Here is an 18,955-nt window from a genome sequence, read left to right on the forward strand (position 1 = left end):
CAACCGTGATAAAAACCCAGTCATCTAACCACTTCTTTCCCCTTATATTTTTCATAATCTGTAACTATATTCCCTCACCAAAATATCATTAATTGTTCGAATTTTTTTTTTTTTTTTTTTAACAAATGATATTATCTACATAGGGGGTGGGGGTGGTGTGGTGTTTTTGAAGGGGGTACTAAGCCTAACACTGGTTTAGCCATAATAATGTGGTTTAAGAATCGAATCTAAAACCTCTCACTTACAAATGAAGATGAATACTACTTGACCGTAGTACTAAGTGGTTATAGCAATATTTCTTAACAATGTTGTCGATGCAAATTTCCACTGTCTTCAGTCTTGACGACAATGCACCTGCAAAACAATTAGCACCTTTGATCAAGAACCTAAGCCTCACGCGCCCATGAGGTGGGGGGGTTAGGCCAATGGATCTCCGATGCCTAAGTTAGTTTATCTGAGAGAGTAAAGTGTTTAGGGCTTTTTTAGGGTCGCAAAAGCTTATGAAATTTGGTAGGATATGGGGTATTTATAAGGATAGGCTGGCCATAGTGTTAGGGTTTTACCCTACATGTGACGGCATCCTATTGGCCAAGGTTTATGGAGAAATATTCTTAAGATATTAAATTGGAAATACTATCTTGAGATAATGGAGTAATTATCCCTAATTGATTTAAATTGGGATTACTTACTTGATTGGAGTCAATCTTCAATTGAGAATGTATTAAAGATATGATTTGGGTAATTAATCCTTATCTTTAATGCTTTGACTTTTCCTTGCCAAGGGCAGGTGAGTTGTTGGCAGTCATATTTAGCTGCTGAGACCTTCAGGGGTGTACCTGCGTGTGGGAGTGTCTAAGAAGCCTACCCATTTATTAAGGGCAATCTTGTCTTTCTTGAGTAAAAGTTCATGCGTCGCCTCTAGAATTTTTGAGATTATTTAGGCTCCACAAATGCCCCCATACCTACTGGGCTACACGCAAGAAAATGGTAGTAGGTGTAGAAATCCCAACCTGCTTGGGTTTGTGAAGTTGTTTCTCAATTTGAACTTGATCTTCTTTCTTGATTTAGTTCTTCTAGGAAAAGGAAACCAATTGTCCCCAATACCTATTTAATTTTTCTTTAAGCAGGAGATTAAATAAATTTGGAGAACAATCATCATTCCAACAAGGAAAAGAAGCCAAAGGAAATTTTTCTTCCTCCTCCCCTAGCTTTCTTCTCCTCTTGCCCTTGCAAAGAGTCATTGCTCATTGTAGTTAATCTTCTCCATGCCGCACCAAGGTAAGAAAAATTTTAATTTTCTTCTTCTTGAATTTTTTGGGAGTCTTGGGACTTGAAAAATTGGCTCGGTGGGGGCCGAGGAGGTGTGAAACACGTGGCAAATGTGCCATAGGGCTGTTGTGCACAGTAGGCAGCGTGGCACAGGGTTGGCATGGCTTGGGTTGAGGTACTGGCGGAGTGAGTTAGGCTTGATGCGCAGCTGCCGTGGGCCAGGCAATGGCTCGGCACGAGCCAAAGATGCAGAGGCGTGGTCCTGGGCTCGAGCCTGCTGGATCGCAGAAGAAAGTCGTGGGGTGCTCACCCCCCTCACTGGTGGACTGGACCATGGGCCATTGGGCTTGCTTGGAGCATTGTTGGGCACGGGCCATGCAGCCGTCAGGTGAGAGAATGGGAGAGACCAGCTCGGGTTAGCTTTTGGGTCTTAGTGGCCTGGGCCTGCTTGCTCGAGGCGGTTGGCACGCGAATGAGAGGGGAGGCGTGGGCCTCCCCCTGTATTAAGCCGTACTGCTGTGAGTGAAAGGGATGGGCATAGGGCCTGGCACTGGGGCACTGAGCTTTCGGTCCTTCATTTTTTTTTTTTTTTTTCTTAGCTGCCTTCTAAATATTTTCCTTCATACTTTTTGCAGAGTTTTTGTGATGTCTTCCTCCGATTGCAAAAGTGACGAGTATCATCTACAAAGAGGTGGGATACTTCAAGGCTGCGCATGTCAAGATCAATTACTACGAGCTGTTTTGGGATTTTCTTGAGGCGTACAAGCATGCAATTCTATCAGGGGTTTGCGTCAAGCGAGTGAAGGATGATAGCGGCCATGAACCATGTAGTGAGGATGTCATTGCTAGGAAGAAGACTATCAAATTCCATCCATATTATTTCGTGGTAGGATTTACTTTTCCTATACCGCGTCTTTCCAAGAGATGATTTGCTACATGAAATGTGCGCTTGCTCGGTGCTCCCTGAATGTCATTCATGCGATAAAGCGGTTCTTCAACTTAAGCAGGTCCTTTGATCTTGGCTTGACCATAATTGAGTTCTGGTACTTCTTTGAAGTCAGCCACAAGGAAGGTGTGAGGGTAGCTGAGATCTCGCCATAGGCTGCTCGATGCTCTCTGCAAAAAAGATCATGAGTGGGCAAGGGACACCTTGGAGGTAAGCGAAGATTGGGAGTTTGACTCCTCTTCTGAGCTACGCATTCCAACTATCTTTATTAGTGGTAAGTGAACTGCTTCATTCTTGGCTTGCTTGAATTTTTTGTTAAGCTGCTCAATGACTTTAGTTTACTGATCGTCTTTCTTACTTTGTGTAGATTCAGAGTTTGGCTCAACTCCAAGAACTTGGGCAGATATAAAGAAAGTGCACATCACCTTGGGCATTCCTACTGAGTACTATGAATGGCACTGGCTGCTTAGTCCTCTTCGTCGAGAGAAAGGTAGGATGCCTCCGAAGGAAGAGATTGATAGGAGCATGTTTATGCAACTTAGTTAGCTTGTTTTCTTGCATTTATGTTGTTAGTTTCTATTTATTATAGTGATTTAAGCTATTTTCGTGTGTTTGTAGGTTCAAAGGGCTAAAGTAGCAAGACAAGGCAATTTGGAGCAGTTTTGGGCTTGGAATGGATAGCACATGCTTGGAGCAAGGTGGATGGATGAAATTGAAGTTCAAGAAAGCTAGCAATATGCTAAAGAGTTGAAGGAAATAAATTCAAGACTTGGAAGACAAGGAATCAGTAACAAAGAAGGAAACATGAGTCAAATTACCTTATTTTGACTTAGTCAATCCTAATCTTTTCCTACTTATGTTCTAGCTGCCAAAGGGATTCCTAAATATATTGGGACACTTAAATATATGTTCTAGAAGCCTAAATCCCATTCCTAAACTCAATGCTACACCACCTTTCCTTTCCCTTTCCCTTCCTTGCCGCAAAAGCCTTTCCCCTTCTTCTCTTTCCTTCCTTGCCGTGCAAGGAAATCCCTTTCCCTTTCCCAATTCCTTGCCGCACCCTTCTTACCCTTTTCCTCTTGGGATTTGGATTTGTTACCCTTTTCTTGGAGGATTTGGAGTCTTAAATCTTTCCCAAATTAATTAATTAATGCCTTGCCCTTTCTCCCTTTATTTTACACAATCTGCCGCACAAAAGGAACCTCCCCATCATTCAGCCATGTACCCTTTAAACACCCACATCCGCACGATACATTCATCCTTCCATCACCAGATTTCAAGCCACCTATACACCACTCACCAATTCATACTTTCAGCCATTCTTTCATACAATTCATCACTCAAACCTTCATCCACACCTTGTGCCACAACAAAGAAGAAGAATGAGGACCCTGGGATGTGTTTGCCATTCAAGCTTGGATTGTTGGAGCGTTTCTAGGTGTATTCAATCTTTTGTTTTCAATGTTAAAGTTTAATTATCTTTTTTTTGCGAACATGAGGAGCTAAACTTGTTTTAGCTAGAGGAGACTTTGAAACCATGATTATATTTGCAATATGAATTGATTACTTCCAGTTGTGATTTCATAAATCGTGAATGCAATTTACTTAATTGTTTGATTAAGAACTTATTCTTGTGTGTTGATTAAGAAGGCCCACTTAGTTTGCATGCATGAATTTGATGCTAGAATATAAGGGAGTTTTACATAATCGTTATGAACTTATATTCATAAGTAGTGGAGGTTGCTGGTCATGATCATGTTAAGTAAATTCCTGGCAGAAGTATCATGTTGTTCATAATTACAAATGCCTCGTCAATGCTTATGATTTTCACAAAGCTTAATGATCTTTGATTGTATCTCTATTATGTTGTTCATGTAGGGAACTATTGAAGAATAATTTGGTTGTCGATGCGTATTCCATCAAATTCAATGACCTAAGGAAAATCTGAGGGTTAATTAGTGTTGTTCACGATTAATCTGGGGCGTTGAGGTTCATGGTTTATTAGAAAAGCAACTGGAAATCGATTTGTGTGCAAGTGTGTCATGTGTGGAGAAGGATACTCTAGCTAGCCTATCATCCATCAATTCACCTAAATTCGTATCCCTTTTACTTAGTTTCTGTAGTTTGTTTGCTTTTACTTTAAATTCGTCAAAAACCCAATCCCTTTTACTTTGTTGTGTCAAATTAGTTAGAATCTGTCCAAATTTGTGTTTTTGAGTGTTTTGAGTCAAAATCAATTCAATTTTCATCCAAAGTAAGTTTTAGTGTCTGTTTTGAGTCTTTTTTATTGTTTTGTGCAGTTTTGAGTTTAGTTAGTTTATTTTGAGTCATATAAGTCTAGTTAAGAGTCTTAAAGTCTAGTTTTTTGTTTTTAAGTTTAGTTTTGTGTTTTTAAGTTAGTTTAGAGTAGATTAGCAATCCCTCCTAATCCCCGACCTAGAACGATCCCTACTTACATCTTTACTACAATTGTCAATAAAAGGGTTTAATTTGAGTGCTATTTTATATCACATCAAATTTTTGGGGCTGTTGCCGGGGATTAGCAAATTTGCTAATCCCCTCTGTTTTCTTTTGTTTTTGTGTCTTTTAATTTTGGTTAATGATTTTATTTTGTTTTATTTTGTTTAGGTACTAGTTTATGACTCGAAGTTCTCAACCTATTCGTGCACATATCTTGGAGTTTGACGACGATTTTGAACGAACTTTGAGAAGGAAGAGGAAGAAGCCATAACTTAATCCACCTAGTTCTAGCTCAGAATCTGAAGTAGAAGAGGAAGAAGAGGCCACAACTCAAGAAGAATAGGAAGACCCAATCATGGATAATCGAACAATCAAGGAACTTTCAGCCTCGGAATTAGACAATGTCATACCCCTATGCATTCAATATCCTAGGGCAGCTCATGATAAAACCGATGAGTTCAAATTGAAGTTTAGTTTGCTACATCACATTCCAAAGTACCATGGGCTGTCCATGGAGGATCCAAACAAACACTTGAAGGAATTTGAAGTGGTTTATTCAAGCATAACCCCAATCAATGTAGATGGCAACATTTTGAAGATGAAAGCTTTTCCATTCTCTCTTTTGGAAAAAGCTAAGGATTGGTTGTACCAATTGGCACCTGGAACCTGTGAAACCTGCTGCTCTGAAGGTGGCCACGTCTATTGTTGAGAGGACTCCTTGTCAAAAGGTTCGGTGGTGCCCCCGGTGTTCGGGTTTATGTCGAAGTGCCAGTCCGAAGCTAAGTCCGGTTCTGCTTCTAAGAGGCTCACCGCTATGAAAGTAGTAAGGTGGATTCTGCTACTAAGGTGGCACCTAGGCCTGTTCCTCCTTCTGTCGCTACTGATTCGTCTGTTGAGAAGAGGAAATCTGCTCACACGGGCAGTTGTGAGAGATCTACCGAGTTTGAGGCTGGAGAGCTCCCCGAGGTTTGTACACTGCTGAAGGCTGACCTGCTTGAGGATGTTGATGTATGCACCAAGTTCGTTGATAGTGTTGGGAAAGCCGTCATTCGCTCAAACTCTTTTAGGAAGTGTACTGCCTACTCGGTGAGGTCCTCCCTGATTGCTACAATGCATAAGACTTTGATCCTGGAAGCTCAGTCAATGCGCGTTGATCAGGATGTTGTCAAGTGTGCTAAGGAGGCCAAAGTGGCGTTGATGGCTCAGTTTCACTCAGCTGCTGAGAATATCGAAAAGCTCGAATCTGAACTCACCATTTTGAAGGGGGTCTGATGTATCTGTCCCCGCTTCTATGCATCTAGAGACCACTCATCAGGAGTAGCCTACTTGAAGGCTAAGTTTAGTGCGACTCAAGCGATGGTGGAAGCTGCAGAGAAGGAAGTTAGTCGTGTTTCACCAATGGTCAAAGATCTTGAGCATGTCAATTCGAAGCTACGATCTGCTTATTTCGCCAAGGACGAGGAGCTCGTCTTCATGCCTGCTAAAGTGTCTCATCTTAAGGATGTTGCCAGTAAGCTTGAGTCCAAGGAAGTGGATCTGCAAGGTACAATGTGTGGTAGCGAGAACCTGAGAAAGGAACTGGATAAGCAGCAGGGTGCTCACATTGAGCTTGTTGAGGGGAATGTGCAGCTGAAGAATGAGAAAGCTGGTCATGAAGTGGCGTTTGTTTCTTGTCAGGCTGATTTTACCATCTTTAGGGTAGGTCATCGGATTATGAGTTTTCCCTGAAAGACTTCGAAACATTCTTTATTTCTCCAATTGATTTTCTTAATTTCTCGTTTGAAGCTGCCTTTGGTGGAGCAGCTGAGGGTCGGTCAGGCAGTCCAGGCAGGGGCAGCTGAGGATGAGCAGATAGAAGCTTTAGCTGCTAAAGGCGTGGCAATCGAGAGATAAGTGGTTGCGTAGGCTGCCGATGAGTAGTCTTTTTGTTTAGACTTAGGAACTTTCTTCTTTTCCTTTTTGTTATGCTTTATTTGAACTTTGCTGGCCTTTGAGCTTATTTGTCAATTTGCTAGAAATTTAATAAACAACTTTCCTCATTTTGCTTCCTCTTTCCATTTCACCATGTCTTTTGTAAAATTTTACCGTAGGATGGGAGACTGGGTGAGTTGCTTCGATGAAGTAGTCAATCCCACGTTGTCACTTAGGCTTTAGTTTCAGCTTCGGGGCTTTGAAAGCCTTGCCTGCATGAGGAGACTTGCAAAACTTTGTCATACGACAAACGGTTGTGTTGGCTACTTCGATGGAGCAGTCAATCCCACGTCATCACTTTAGGCTTTAGTCTTGGCTTTAATGCTTAAGGAGCTTTACCTACAAAAGGAAAAAAGTATGAGACTTTTAACTTAGTAAGTCAACAGCCTTGTTGCCTTCGTAGAAAGCAGGCCAGTCCATACAACTACTATAGTTGTGAATCTCAGCTTTAGTGGCTTCACTAGCTCCGACCCTCTCGAGGTATGTTGTGAAGTTTTTAACTTATAGAGCAGGCGGCTAGACACTTGGTTCTCGTATAAAGCAGAGAAAATCCATGTAGCTGCTACAGTTGTACTTCGGCTTTAGTAGCTTCTCGAGCTTTGGCCCTCCTAGGGCATGTTGTGAAGTTTATAACTTATAAAGCTGGCGGCTAGACACTTGCTTCTCTTTGAAAGCAAAGGAAATCTGTGTAACTACTGCAATCGTACTTCGACTTTAGCTACTTCTCAAGCTTTGGCCCTCCCGGGGCGTGTTGCTAAGTTTTTAAATTATAGAGCTAGCGACCGGACACATGTTTTTCACAGAAAGCAGACGAAATCCACGTAGCTGCTATAGTCGTACTTCAACTTTAGCTCTTGCAAAACTTAAATCGTAGATCGTCGATTGGAAACATTGCTTTTAAATAAGCAAACGGATCCGCGTAGTCATAGCAGGTGTAAGTTTTGGTTTACGAATTGGCTTGGGCTACCAGCCGTTGGGTCGTCAACCGAGCATCTTACTTACAGAAGCAGACAACTCGCGTGACTATGGACAGAAGGAGGTAAGGCCCAGTGGGGACACATGCCCCCTCTCATCCTTTTTTTCTTTAACAACAAATTATTCAATTAATCATTCCCCTTTTTTTTGCTTTGCAGATTATTCAATTAATCATATTAAAATAATGAAAATCCTCTTTTAGTTTTTAAATGCCCTCTGTCTTGTATATTTTCTCACACTAATGTCTAAATCTAGTTGAGTTGCATGTATTTGGTTAATTAGTACAAATGAGCATTAGATTGTCAACAATTAAAGACAAAATTAGACAATAGAGTAATAAAATTAGGCATTTTGTAATTAATTTTTTTAGCATTTGTAAAAGAACTAGCTTTATTTGTCCAAAAAAGGAGCTCAAATTTTTTAAGGTGCCCCCTCTTAGTTTAATTTCTGGTTTCGTCCTTGCGCGTGACCACTTCAGACATCATCCCTGGCTCTCAAAGGCGTTTTAGGCTTAATGTGTAGGCAGAATCGCACCTCAGAAGCCATATCCTTCCGAGTTGTAACTCAATTCCGCAGGTCACTTAACTAGTATTGCAACACTTTAAAACCAAGCTACGTTCATGAAGACTTGCACGTCAAGGACAGACCATTTAGTCACACGAACTATTTCATGGGCAGGAATCCTGCACTTAGCCTCCCTTCCAGTTGGAGTCGTCGGGCTCAGTTAGTCGCTTAATTTAGGGGAAACAGAGCAGTCGTACCACCCATCCTTGAGTGACTGCAATATAATTGTGTTTTGAAAAAGTAAAGTGGTCGAAAACTAAATTCAAAGGAGGCATGAGGGGGAAGCACTTTAACACCAATATCATCGTCTTTGGATTTGCAGTGAACGGTAAGAGTTAAATCGCCACCTAACTCGTTTGTGATTCTCACATGTTTCTTAGAAATACCCCATGTATACGTGGTTGTTGCCAACAACAAAAGCAGCATTAACAGCATTCCGTTTCCAATGAACGAAACCATACTTATTTTTGAAATTTTATCGTGTTTGGTTTGAAGACGTATAATTAGAATCTGAGTATTGCTCCTTTTTGTTTTTATAGTTGCTAGGTTTTTCACACAGCCTCCGACTAGATAGTGTTCAGGGTGGGTGCGCTTCTTGGGTAACTTGTTTAGGTTCACAGAACCTAGACTACCTAGTAAAAATTGTTAGGACTAAATTGGAAAAGCAATGAAGAAAAGGAAAATCAGTGAAATTTTTATGGCTCAGCATTCCATGTTTAATAACAAATGGACGTTGAATTTGGTCAGCTTTAACCAAAATTTAATGTTGTCATCTTCTGTATCAATTTGACCAAAATACGCTTTATTATTCTTATGACCATATTATTTTCCTTTTTAACCTATCACATTTGGATTCAAACCTTTCTTTGGCGTAGTTTAGATAAACTTAGTGTAATATCTTATCAATTGTCTAAAAATAAAACATAATTTTGTCGGAGGAGAACTTGAAGTTAGAACATTGCATACAAGGAGGAATGTTATTCACTTAATGAGCTACAAGTGCCTTTGCAGCTTATTTGTTATTACCAACTAGCTATTAGTCTAAAGATATTTTCTCTTTGTTATTCATATTAGAGACACGGCCCGTATCCCAGCCAATGTTGCAGATTCTTCTAGAATTAGTTAAACTTTATGGGTGCATGTATTGTGTCGTTGTACATTTAACTGAGTACATCCTTGTACATTGAACTGTATTAATTTACCCACCTGAATTGGATCTCTTGTATTCCTATATAATATAACGTTTGTTATCAATCAAACTATCTAGTCAATTACTTCAAGTCCTATTGTCTCCAATGTTTTCTAGGTTTGTTTCATTACAATTCGAATCTCCCCTCTGCGATTAATCACCAAAACAAATAAATATATAGTTCAATATGTTGGGATATATTTTGACAAATTTACTGCTGAGATTATGACAATTTGGAGTGCTGCTGAGATTATAAGCAAGGCTATTAGAAATTAGTGTGTTTAGAGTCAAGTTCTTAAGAGTTTGGAGTGTTATTCTATACCAGCAACTCTGTTCTCCTTTCTTGGTATCAGAAAACAATTTCAATAAAACATTCGGTTTTTCTCTTAATTTATCTATCTCAACACAGTAACTATTTGTATACATATGGCTCGTCTACAATTTCACAAACAAAATTCTGTATCAACTTTCAGCAATATCTAGCAAAGTTTCACATCACGTAGATGCCAGGAAGTTTTCCGTGATCTGCTTAAAGTAGAGCACCAATTTATCACGACCAGGAAGACTTTCTTCGATTAAGGGACTTATGTGAAGTCCTTAGCCCATGCGTACAAGCGCGTCTTCAATGACTCCAAGAGTACGAGCTGCCTGCACTTCTATCGTTCTTAGCATCTCCAAGTTATCTTTCTTGGCCTTCTCTTGCTATTTGCCGGTGGTTCGGAAGACCATCCAAATCGCAGGGCCCTGTTACATTAGAAACAATTTTATCGGTTTAAGTACGTAAGGTTTTTTCTTGGTGACCGGTCTCATGCATGAAATTGTCTCATCATATGATAATTCAGAATATATATTATGAAGTAATTCACTTAAGACATAAAAAGCAGACACAATTGTTGCTGATACTTTCTAACATGTACTGTTAATCATGTAGAAACTAGAATCATGTCCGAACGCGTGGCTAGAACATCTCCTTATAGCTTAGGTAATTAAACATGTACGTTCACACGAAAAGTGAAACATTTTTTGCTTAGAATTTTTCTAGAGAAGAAGTACGTAGTACTTCCCTTTTCCACTGTGCCCAACTGCCTCTCCTTTTCGGTGAGAGTTGTTCTCTCGTGTTGGGAGTGCTTCTCACTTTCTTGTGTGAGTGACCGGTATTTTCCTTACTTTGTTCAGCCGCCGACCCTAGGGGGGCAAGGTCGGTGGCAACTCGTCCTTTTTCTCTGTTCCCTCTTTTTCGTTTCCTTCTTTTCCTCCTCTGCCCGTCTATTTTGGCATGTTTTTCTTCTTCTTGCCTCTGATCTAACTAACCTTAGTCCTCCATCGAAAATTTCTCAATTCCGACTTTCTTTTTCCTCTTCCCTTGCTGTTTTTCCACATCCATGAGACTTTTCAACCCATTTTCTAATTATCCCTAGTGGTTTCGACCTCTCTTGATCCCACAATTTCTCAGATCTACAACTGTTTCTTTTTATCACATTTCGTGGCTTTCTAGGAAGGTGTTTAGCGCTCGAGCTCGAGTGGTCGCACCGCCACTTTCCATCAATGTGCTGTTGTTGGCACTTTACTTACGGGATTTTTTCCCATGAGTTTCATTTAAGGTGGATGCGGATTAGAGTTTTGTGGCTTGATGGAGGAGGGTGGAATCTTCTTCTTGTGGCTTGATGGAGGAGGGTGAAATCTTCTTCTTTTCCGATTTGGAGGCTTTGTTTGGTTGATCCCAATGACGACAAGAGGTGGTGGTTCGTGGTCAATGGTGTTGAAGGCTTCTGCATACTAGGATTTTTTCAAATTTATATTTGTTTGTTTCGGCTCAAACTTTGGGTTGGACCTTTTTGCTTTTGGATCCATATTTTAGTTTTGGGCTTTATTTGTATTTGGATCCCAATTTGTGAGTGTGTTTTATTGGTAATGAAATTTACCTTCGTACCAAAAAATAAAAGAAAAGGAAAAAGGAAGTACATAGTTGAACTTCAGACATCTGCAAACAAAATTAATAAACTAGTAAAAAAATTCAATACGCTGATTGTGGAAAATTTACTAAAAGGGAGAGAGAAGGTACGACAATAGAGAGTGTAAAGAATAAGGCGTAGGGAAATTATAGGATGTATTTTTTTTTTTTTTATGCCAATGCCTTTATTTATAGTAAACCATGAGGAGAGGGAAACTCGTTTCTCCAAGCAATACAAAGTCTAACAGGAAAGATATCACTAGAATAAAGAGTAATCATAAATCCAATCTACCTCGGATTTACACAATCACATAATGTTAAATATTTATCACAAACTCCCTCTAAGTGTGTAAATACTCAAGTAGATATCACATCAGATCTTGCAAAGATAGTTGGTGAAGTCGTCTTGTTGGCATTGATAAAGTAACACACTAGTCTAAAACAAGGAACTTGCATATGTAAATAAGTCTCACAAAATTTGGCTATGGTAAAACTCAAGGTGGGACAAAAAGCCATAGTCTAAGAAAAAAGATGAATTAATGTAAAGTCCACATTAGGCGTCTACATAACGTACACAAGGGTATGATCATCCTAGGATAGGTCCTTCCTTAAAACCTAGTTAGGCAGCAAAAACTAAAGGGAAAAATGCCCTTACTCGTAGGAAAAAGAGTACATTAAGGTCAAGTAAGTATGCTTTAGGATACTCCCCCTAAGTTGGACAAAATTCCAAGGAGAACTAATAATGTTGCAAATCAAAAAATTTAGGCATACCAATTCATTGAACATCATATACTTCTAGAAAGTAGACTTCAGCAGTGACTTGGTGAAGCGGTCGGCAAAGTTATACTAGGATCAGATTTGTTTAACTTCAATCTTTTGATATTTTTGGTGCTGATGGGGAAAGAATAACTTCAGCGTAATATGCTTGGTGTTCTCTCATTTGATATGTCATTTCTTAATTTGATTGATACAAGCAACGTTATCCTTATTAATCATTGTAGGGAAGTCAACGATGAAAGAAACCCCACAATTTCTTTGAATCTGCTCAACTACAGCTCTCAGCGAGAAGCATTCACATATAGCTTCGTTTAGGACGAGAAATTCAGTATGGTTCGAAAAAGTCATAACTAAAGTCTATTTGGTTGACCTCTAAGATTTTGCAATATCTCCAACGGTAAAGACATATACATTTGAGAACATGCCTTGTTCAGGTTAGATAAGTAACATACCAAAAAAGAAAGCATCATTCCAAAGCCCAAGATGGTGTGATCTCTTCTGAGATGCATATTGATAGAATAAACCCAAATCCAAAGTACCCTTAAGGTGATGAAGGATGTCTTTAACACCAAGTGTGTTGCTATATCTTGTTAGAAGATTAATGTTAAAACAGATGTCAGGTCAAGTGTATTGAGTTAAGTACACTAAGGTATGGAACTTCATGCTCCAAAACCTCTTCCTCATCATCTTTAGGATGGAAAGGATCTCATTTTTCATCTAACATTTAGGCGATCCTATGAGTACTCCAAGGCTTCACTCTATCGTTAAAGCTTTTGCAACACCTTCTGGATGTAGTTCGATTGCTGGACCAGAATACCTCTAAACAATGCTTAAGCTCCAAGCCGAGACTGTTGTGAACATGGAAATTTTGGATAAAATAAATGTTTGCTAACACATTAAATTTCGACATGCTAGGGCTTACGTGGCACACAACATGTGTCTCACAAATTGTACACATGGTATGTGACTCATAAAAAACCGGACAAGTCATCAAGAGGGACACGTGTCAATACTTGACAGAAAGTAATTATTTGATTTTAATTTAAATTAAACAAATTAATTAATTTTAAGTCAAATCAAATATTAATTGATTGAGTCAAATCACGAACCAAGACACAAATCAAATTTCGTAGGAAAAGCTTGGAGAGCTTATAAATACGAAGCTCCAAGACAAAGAAAGGGTCCAAACAAGTCATTCTCACATCCAAACACTAAATCTCTCAAGCCCCCCAAACTCACAACTTCCTAAACAACATAAAAAAGACTAAAAAAACTCTCTGCGTTCTTCATCAAACTCGTGAAGAAGCACCACTACATGTAATGATTCTTCTATCGCCACAAGCCAAACCCTTGTGGCATCCGTTCATCCAAGATTAAGTTAATACGACCCTTGGATCAATCACCCCCTACACACACTTTACATTCCAGACATCGAATCAGAGGATTCAAACTGTAAACAAAGATTATAACCCTACATTTACATTAATACGAAACATTTATTTTGTACACTAGTATTTTCCGTTTTATACATTCCCTTGAGACCTGAAGATTTTGTATCCCTCAATTGTCCATTATTCATCTTCACTCAGGGCAATAGCTAATTAGGTGTCCCCAAATGTATGGGCATTTCTTTCAATCCATGGGATCCAATCCGCTACCGGAGTTTGCCGCGCTGCACTCATACTTATGTAACAAGTAATCTAACCCTTTCTGAAGTAAAGTTAATGCTTGTAAAATTTGTTCAACACAATCAGATAAAATATCACCTGTTTAAGGCATCGTCAAATAGCGCTTACGGACATCTCATGACTCGATGTCTGCTACAATCACTAAACATTTTATCGAAATCCCGCATTGAACAAAGTCTTACTTGTGCTAACTCTTAATCTGAGGTAATGAAGATGAGAATGATGATAAAGGGGATAAAATAAGACAATTACTGTTGTAGTATTTGCAAACATGTGAATAAGGGTTTTCTGCTGCATTTTTATTTCACGACAGAGCTATGACATCCCACCAAAGCAACCATGCAATAAGACAAAACAAACCAACTGGAGCCAGCTGCAGACGCAACTGGAGTTGAAAAATGAATCACCAAACTTCAGGGCGGAGCTCGCCCGTTGCTGGGGGCATCCATTTTCCAGAGTTGTAGACACTCTCACCAACTTTCCAATTAGGCACGTCCTTCATGACTTCAGCCTCATAGTCGAGATACTTCTTCCACTCTTTGACATATCTGAAGAAACAGAACAGACAGATAAGCGGATCTGTTTACTTGGAATTCAGGGAGATGAAGATTAAGGGCATGACATGACTGGAAGGGGACAACCAATAATATAATCAGATTACCTTTCATCTTCTTCAGCTTGAAGCACCGGCAGTATTGCTCTGCGAGCAGCATACTTTTCTTCCTTGAGCGCCCTACAGAGTCAAATTTTAAGTTTGTAATATACCATATATCAAGGAAATCCTCGACAAGAACAAATAGTTGGCTCTGCTTACCCAAATAATCAATTACTTGTTACTATGACAGGAAAAAAGAGTAGGATAGTGCCCCAACAAAACCAAGCATTCTCCTAAAGGTGTAAAATGAAATTTAAGCAAATCGATATTTCCATCTTCCACCCTAACCCCATCCCCGACCAAAAATTAAAGTCAAGAGCATGAAATTTAAGAAAATATGTCCGAATAAAGATAATCAATGCTGTCCAAATAGTCACGAAGATAACCATATTTTAAATTATCTTATGAAAATTCAACATATATGAATCTCCTGGATACCACAAGTCCACGAAATGATTTTAATAGCCAGAAGACTTAGAAACTCATCCAAACATTTTCATCCCAAAGAGCAAAAATCACCGTCTTATGATCATCAAAAATCTAAGAGGGCACATATCCAATGGAAGCGTCCAATTTGACAGACATAATTTAAATTATAATAGCTATTCACATCTTGTGGAGAAAGCCCCATGCGATGTATTCAAAATAGACACATGACAACTTAGTGGAGTAACCTAGCCAAATGTTTGACTTGAAGAAAACCTTCCAATAAGCAAGGACTATAAACGCTGAGGAAGCTGCAGGGAAAGAAAAGTGGATGGAAGAACTAACCAAGAACACCTGCCAATCGGCTCCAAGGATCAAAACTGACAATACAAATTAAATGGTAACATGTAACAAGTAAGAAACAACATGAAAAGGCACGAGAATTTCCACCTTCTGGATTTGTTAAGGCATCGACCACAAACATCCTTATTTACATATGAAAAAAACATAGACTGAACAGCCTAGTCTATATAGCACAAACAAAAAAGAAAACTTGAAACTAACCATTCATGGTAGATTTACTTCTTGAGTAACTAAAGAAGTGAAAAGTAGAGGCTTTTAACTGTGCATTGACTTCCTTCTCATTCTTAGCACTAAAAAAGAGGAGTGAAAACCATCATCTTCCATTCTTTTATTTTTTTGGTTTTATTTGAACGCACAGAAAAACACATACGAAATGAAACTAAGGAGAAACCTCTACTCTGATTCTTCGTCTTAGTTGAACACTTATCCGGCACACAATTTCAACATGCCTCCAAGTTTATTTCTATTCGGGTCTTACGATACACTAGATCAATCGGTATTCTGATTATGCAAGGCTAAGTTAGCACACCCATCAGCACTGCACCAATAAGCGTAGATTGGGGAGAGGATGGTTACTAGAGTTGGGACGGCTGGTTATGGCGCCAATCTGGTGACTGGTGGGTGGAAGGAGATGTGGGAGAAGGAGGGGCATCAAATCACAAACACCTGTGCAAACAAGGCGAGGGAGAGGATTAAGGGGCAGACGGAGTGGGGATGATTATACGGAAATAGGGAGCAAAGGGTCTGAGGATGCCATTACTGATAAGTTATTAACTTAATACTATCCGGCTGTTACTCGCACCCGCACCTCCATTTATTAATACTGTGGATACTATACAGAGTGGCATCCGGATAAAAAAGGCAATGCTAAGTAAAATCATTCCAAATATGGAATTTAAGCTATCCGATACTATTCTTAGTTGTTAACATTGTAATAAAGTCCGCAAAATGAGCCCCTTAGCACATTATGAATGTATTGGTGTCTAATTTCGCTAGTATCAAACGGACTACCCTAGTAGTCGAGCATAGAACCAAAACTCTCGGACCATGTGCTGACCACACGGCTAAACCTGAATTCTTCCCCTTTACCCCTTCATCCAAAATGCTCTTTTTACGTAATTCTCAGATCAACCCAAATTAACCGTAATCTACATACCATCCTGCATATCATCTAACTATTCACATTTCCTCAACAATGAAGAATTTAACAATTTGCATACTATGCGTCCAAAAATTGATAAATAGGAATTAAAACCCTACAAATTGTAATCTAAACATCGGATATTACAGTAATTTATCAAACAAAAAACAAGAATGCTGACACAATTTGCAAAAAAAAAAAAAAAAAAAAAAAAAAAATCAATGAAACGAAAAGGAAAATTAAAAAAATTAAAACAAAACCCATATAATCAAATTTAAAAATAAATGTGAAAAAGATAAAAAGCTCAGACCTGCGGATCTTGTTGCCCTTTCCGACTTGGTACATGCCCCAAGAGAAGGTACCGAAGGCGGCGAGGAATATGGCCACTGAGCTGGGACCCTTGTTGGGGATCCGGCGAGCGTACCGGACCGGAGCGAATCCACCCGGCGGCGGACCGTCCTGCAGAACCGGCATGTCCTTCACGCTCGCCATACCCGGTTTATTTCTTATCACTGCCTCTGTCATTTTCGGAGCTGCTTTTGCGTTTCACTGATTCAGAATCTCAGCCGAGTCTTGTTGGTTGTGCTGTTTGGGGAAGATTGAAGGGGAAACAAAGTGAGGGTAACCTGCGGTGATGGTGGTGCCTTGAATCGATGCAAGGGAAACTTCAATAGCTATGGATTTTCACATTTACCCCTAATCTGAGAAGTTTTAACTGTTTTTTTTTTTTTTTTTTTTTTTTTTGGTTTTTGTTTTTTTTAGTACAGAGGGGTTCAGTTAAGTCACACGATGGACAGTCTAATTTGATATCGAATTCGTCATCCACAAAATTCGAACCTAAACCTCTCATTTTCAGGTGAAGAGAAATAGCGTCAGACTATAGTGCTGAGTGGCAAATTTTATTTTATTTTATTCAAACGATAGGTTTTATTAGATTATGTGTTAGATTAGTCACCAATGAGATTTGAACTCATACCGTCATGTAAGAGCTCAACACATTTCTAATATTGTGTTTTGTATATGTGTGGACATCCATTCGACTAAGGACTAATTTGGTATAGCAGGGTTTTTGTTTAGACCCAATATTAAATCATTGGTTCGGGCAATTGAAGTTCTTAAGTGAGCATGATTCTAGACTAAGAGATGTTATGATAATTTTTTAATTATTGTTGAGGGGTAATATTGCGGTTTTAAATCATAATTATTTCTTAATAGTTTATTGAATTATCATGATATTTTCTTATACAAGATAAATGGGATGCAAACTACATCTCGAATTTAGAAGGAAGCAATACACTTCAAATTGATCTGGGATTCTTACAGGCGTTGTGTGCAACGTGTAAGGCAATTGGATGATTAGTAAACTACAAGTAGTAAAATTCGAAGCCTTCGATCTGAAGGACGACAATGATTCGAAGATATCTGATGCAGTGCATGGGGAACAAATATATTTAAGGTTTTAGTGACTTCTCATTTCTTAGAATCTTTGTGACCTTCTCTTTTAATTGAATTGCCTAGTAACTATCTTACTCTTAAATATTTAGTATACCAATGCTTTGTAATTTCCCTATTTAAAGGGCTCCATATGTATCCTTAAAGTAGTGAAATTAGTGAATTAAAGTTAATCTAAGAAGAGAGAGTTTTCTCTCTCTTAAAATCAAGTGTGAGATTTGGTCATGTCGAGTGAATCCACGATTAGTGGCGCAAGTGAATCCATTGCCCCTGGTCGAATGATTCACATGTTCTATCCCTGTAGAGATGTGAGTGATTATGTTGTCTTTGGTTGAGCGAATCCGAGGTTATCTATTCCCCTCTCCTCGATACTCTTGCTTCTGTCCTGCATCAAGTGGTATCAGAGTAAGTTCTTCGCTGCGGAGTTGAAAGGAAAAAAAAATTCGTGTTGTTGATTCTACACTTCTTCAAATTTCAATTCTCTTTGTCCGAGTCACCCAAAAGGTTACCTATCATTGTAAAGGTCTAGGAGTCCACTTTCCAACATAACAGATAGTGCTACACTTCTTCAAATTTCAATTCTCTTTGTCCGAGTCACCCAAAAGGTTACCTATCATTGTAAAGGTCTAGGAGTCCACTTTCCAACAGAACAGATAGTGCCTCAATCAAATTTTTTTTGTAGCAAATTGCTAGCAAATAGTGAAAGGTGTACGTTTTGTGCAAAATCTACAAGGCGCGGTTTCTTTTTCAACGAAGAGATATACTAGCATCTTGTTCCAATGAATAATATTCAGGTATATGAAAGCCACTCTAGTATGATATTTATGGAGGAAGATCTGTTTTATTCACAAAGAATTGATTGGAATTTACCCCCACTATATGATGAGTATTCGGAGGATGGTGTTTTGATGATTCCTATCCAAAGAGTTGCTAACGTTGAAGTGAATGTCGAAGAACATGCCTTGATAGATATTTGTAGCTTGGAAAGTTCAGAATATGAAGGATTTGGATTTTTTTCAAGATGAGAAGATTGATATAGTCCAATGTTAAGTTCATCAATAAGCTACATGTATGTAAAATTGTGGTCACGACCAAGTGATGAAGGAGTTGTTCCAATTTGCTTTTTAA

General features: G+C 39.0%; 1 protein-coding gene across 1 annotated transcript; it reads right to left on the reverse strand.

The window, feature by feature from the left end:
• Positions 1-14,010: 14,010 nt before the first annotated feature.
• On the reverse strand, positions 14,011-17,055 carry LOC137731071 (NADH dehydrogenase [ubiquinone] 1 alpha subcomplex subunit 13-A). The gene is made up of 3 exons (XM_068470142.1): positions 16,686-17,055; positions 14,452-14,523; positions 14,011-14,338 (listed from the first exon to the last, which is right to left on the reverse strand). The coding sequence occupies exons 1-3, from the start codon at positions 16,898-16,900 to the stop codon at positions 14,194-14,196; spliced, it is 432 nt and encodes a 143-aa protein (XP_068326243.1). The 5' UTR covers positions 16,901-17,055; the 3' UTR covers positions 14,011-14,193.
• Positions 17,056-18,955: the final 1,900 nt, after the last annotated feature.

This window comes from Pyrus communis, chromosome 4 (genome assembly GCF_963583255.1).
Source record: "Pyrus communis chromosome 4, drPyrComm1.1, whole genome shotgun sequence".
Taxonomy (NCBI): Eukaryota; Viridiplantae; Streptophyta; class Magnoliopsida; order Rosales; family Rosaceae; genus Pyrus; species Pyrus communis.

Excerpts from the sequence above, each read along its gene's own strand:
- LOC137731071 (XM_068470142.1), bottom strand. The coding sequence starts at position 16,900 with ATGACAGAGGCAGTGATAAGAAATAAACCGGGTATGGCGAGCGTGAAG. Across the intron at positions 14,524-16,685 it reads AAGGGCAACAAGATCCGCAG|GGCGCTCAAGGAAGAAAAGT; the intron begins GTCTGAGCTTTT and ends TTGACTCTGTAG. Across the intron at positions 14,339-14,451 it reads CAAGCTGAAGAAGATGAAAG|ATATGTCAAAGAGTGGAAGA; the intron begins GTAATCTGATTA and ends CTGTTTCTTCAG.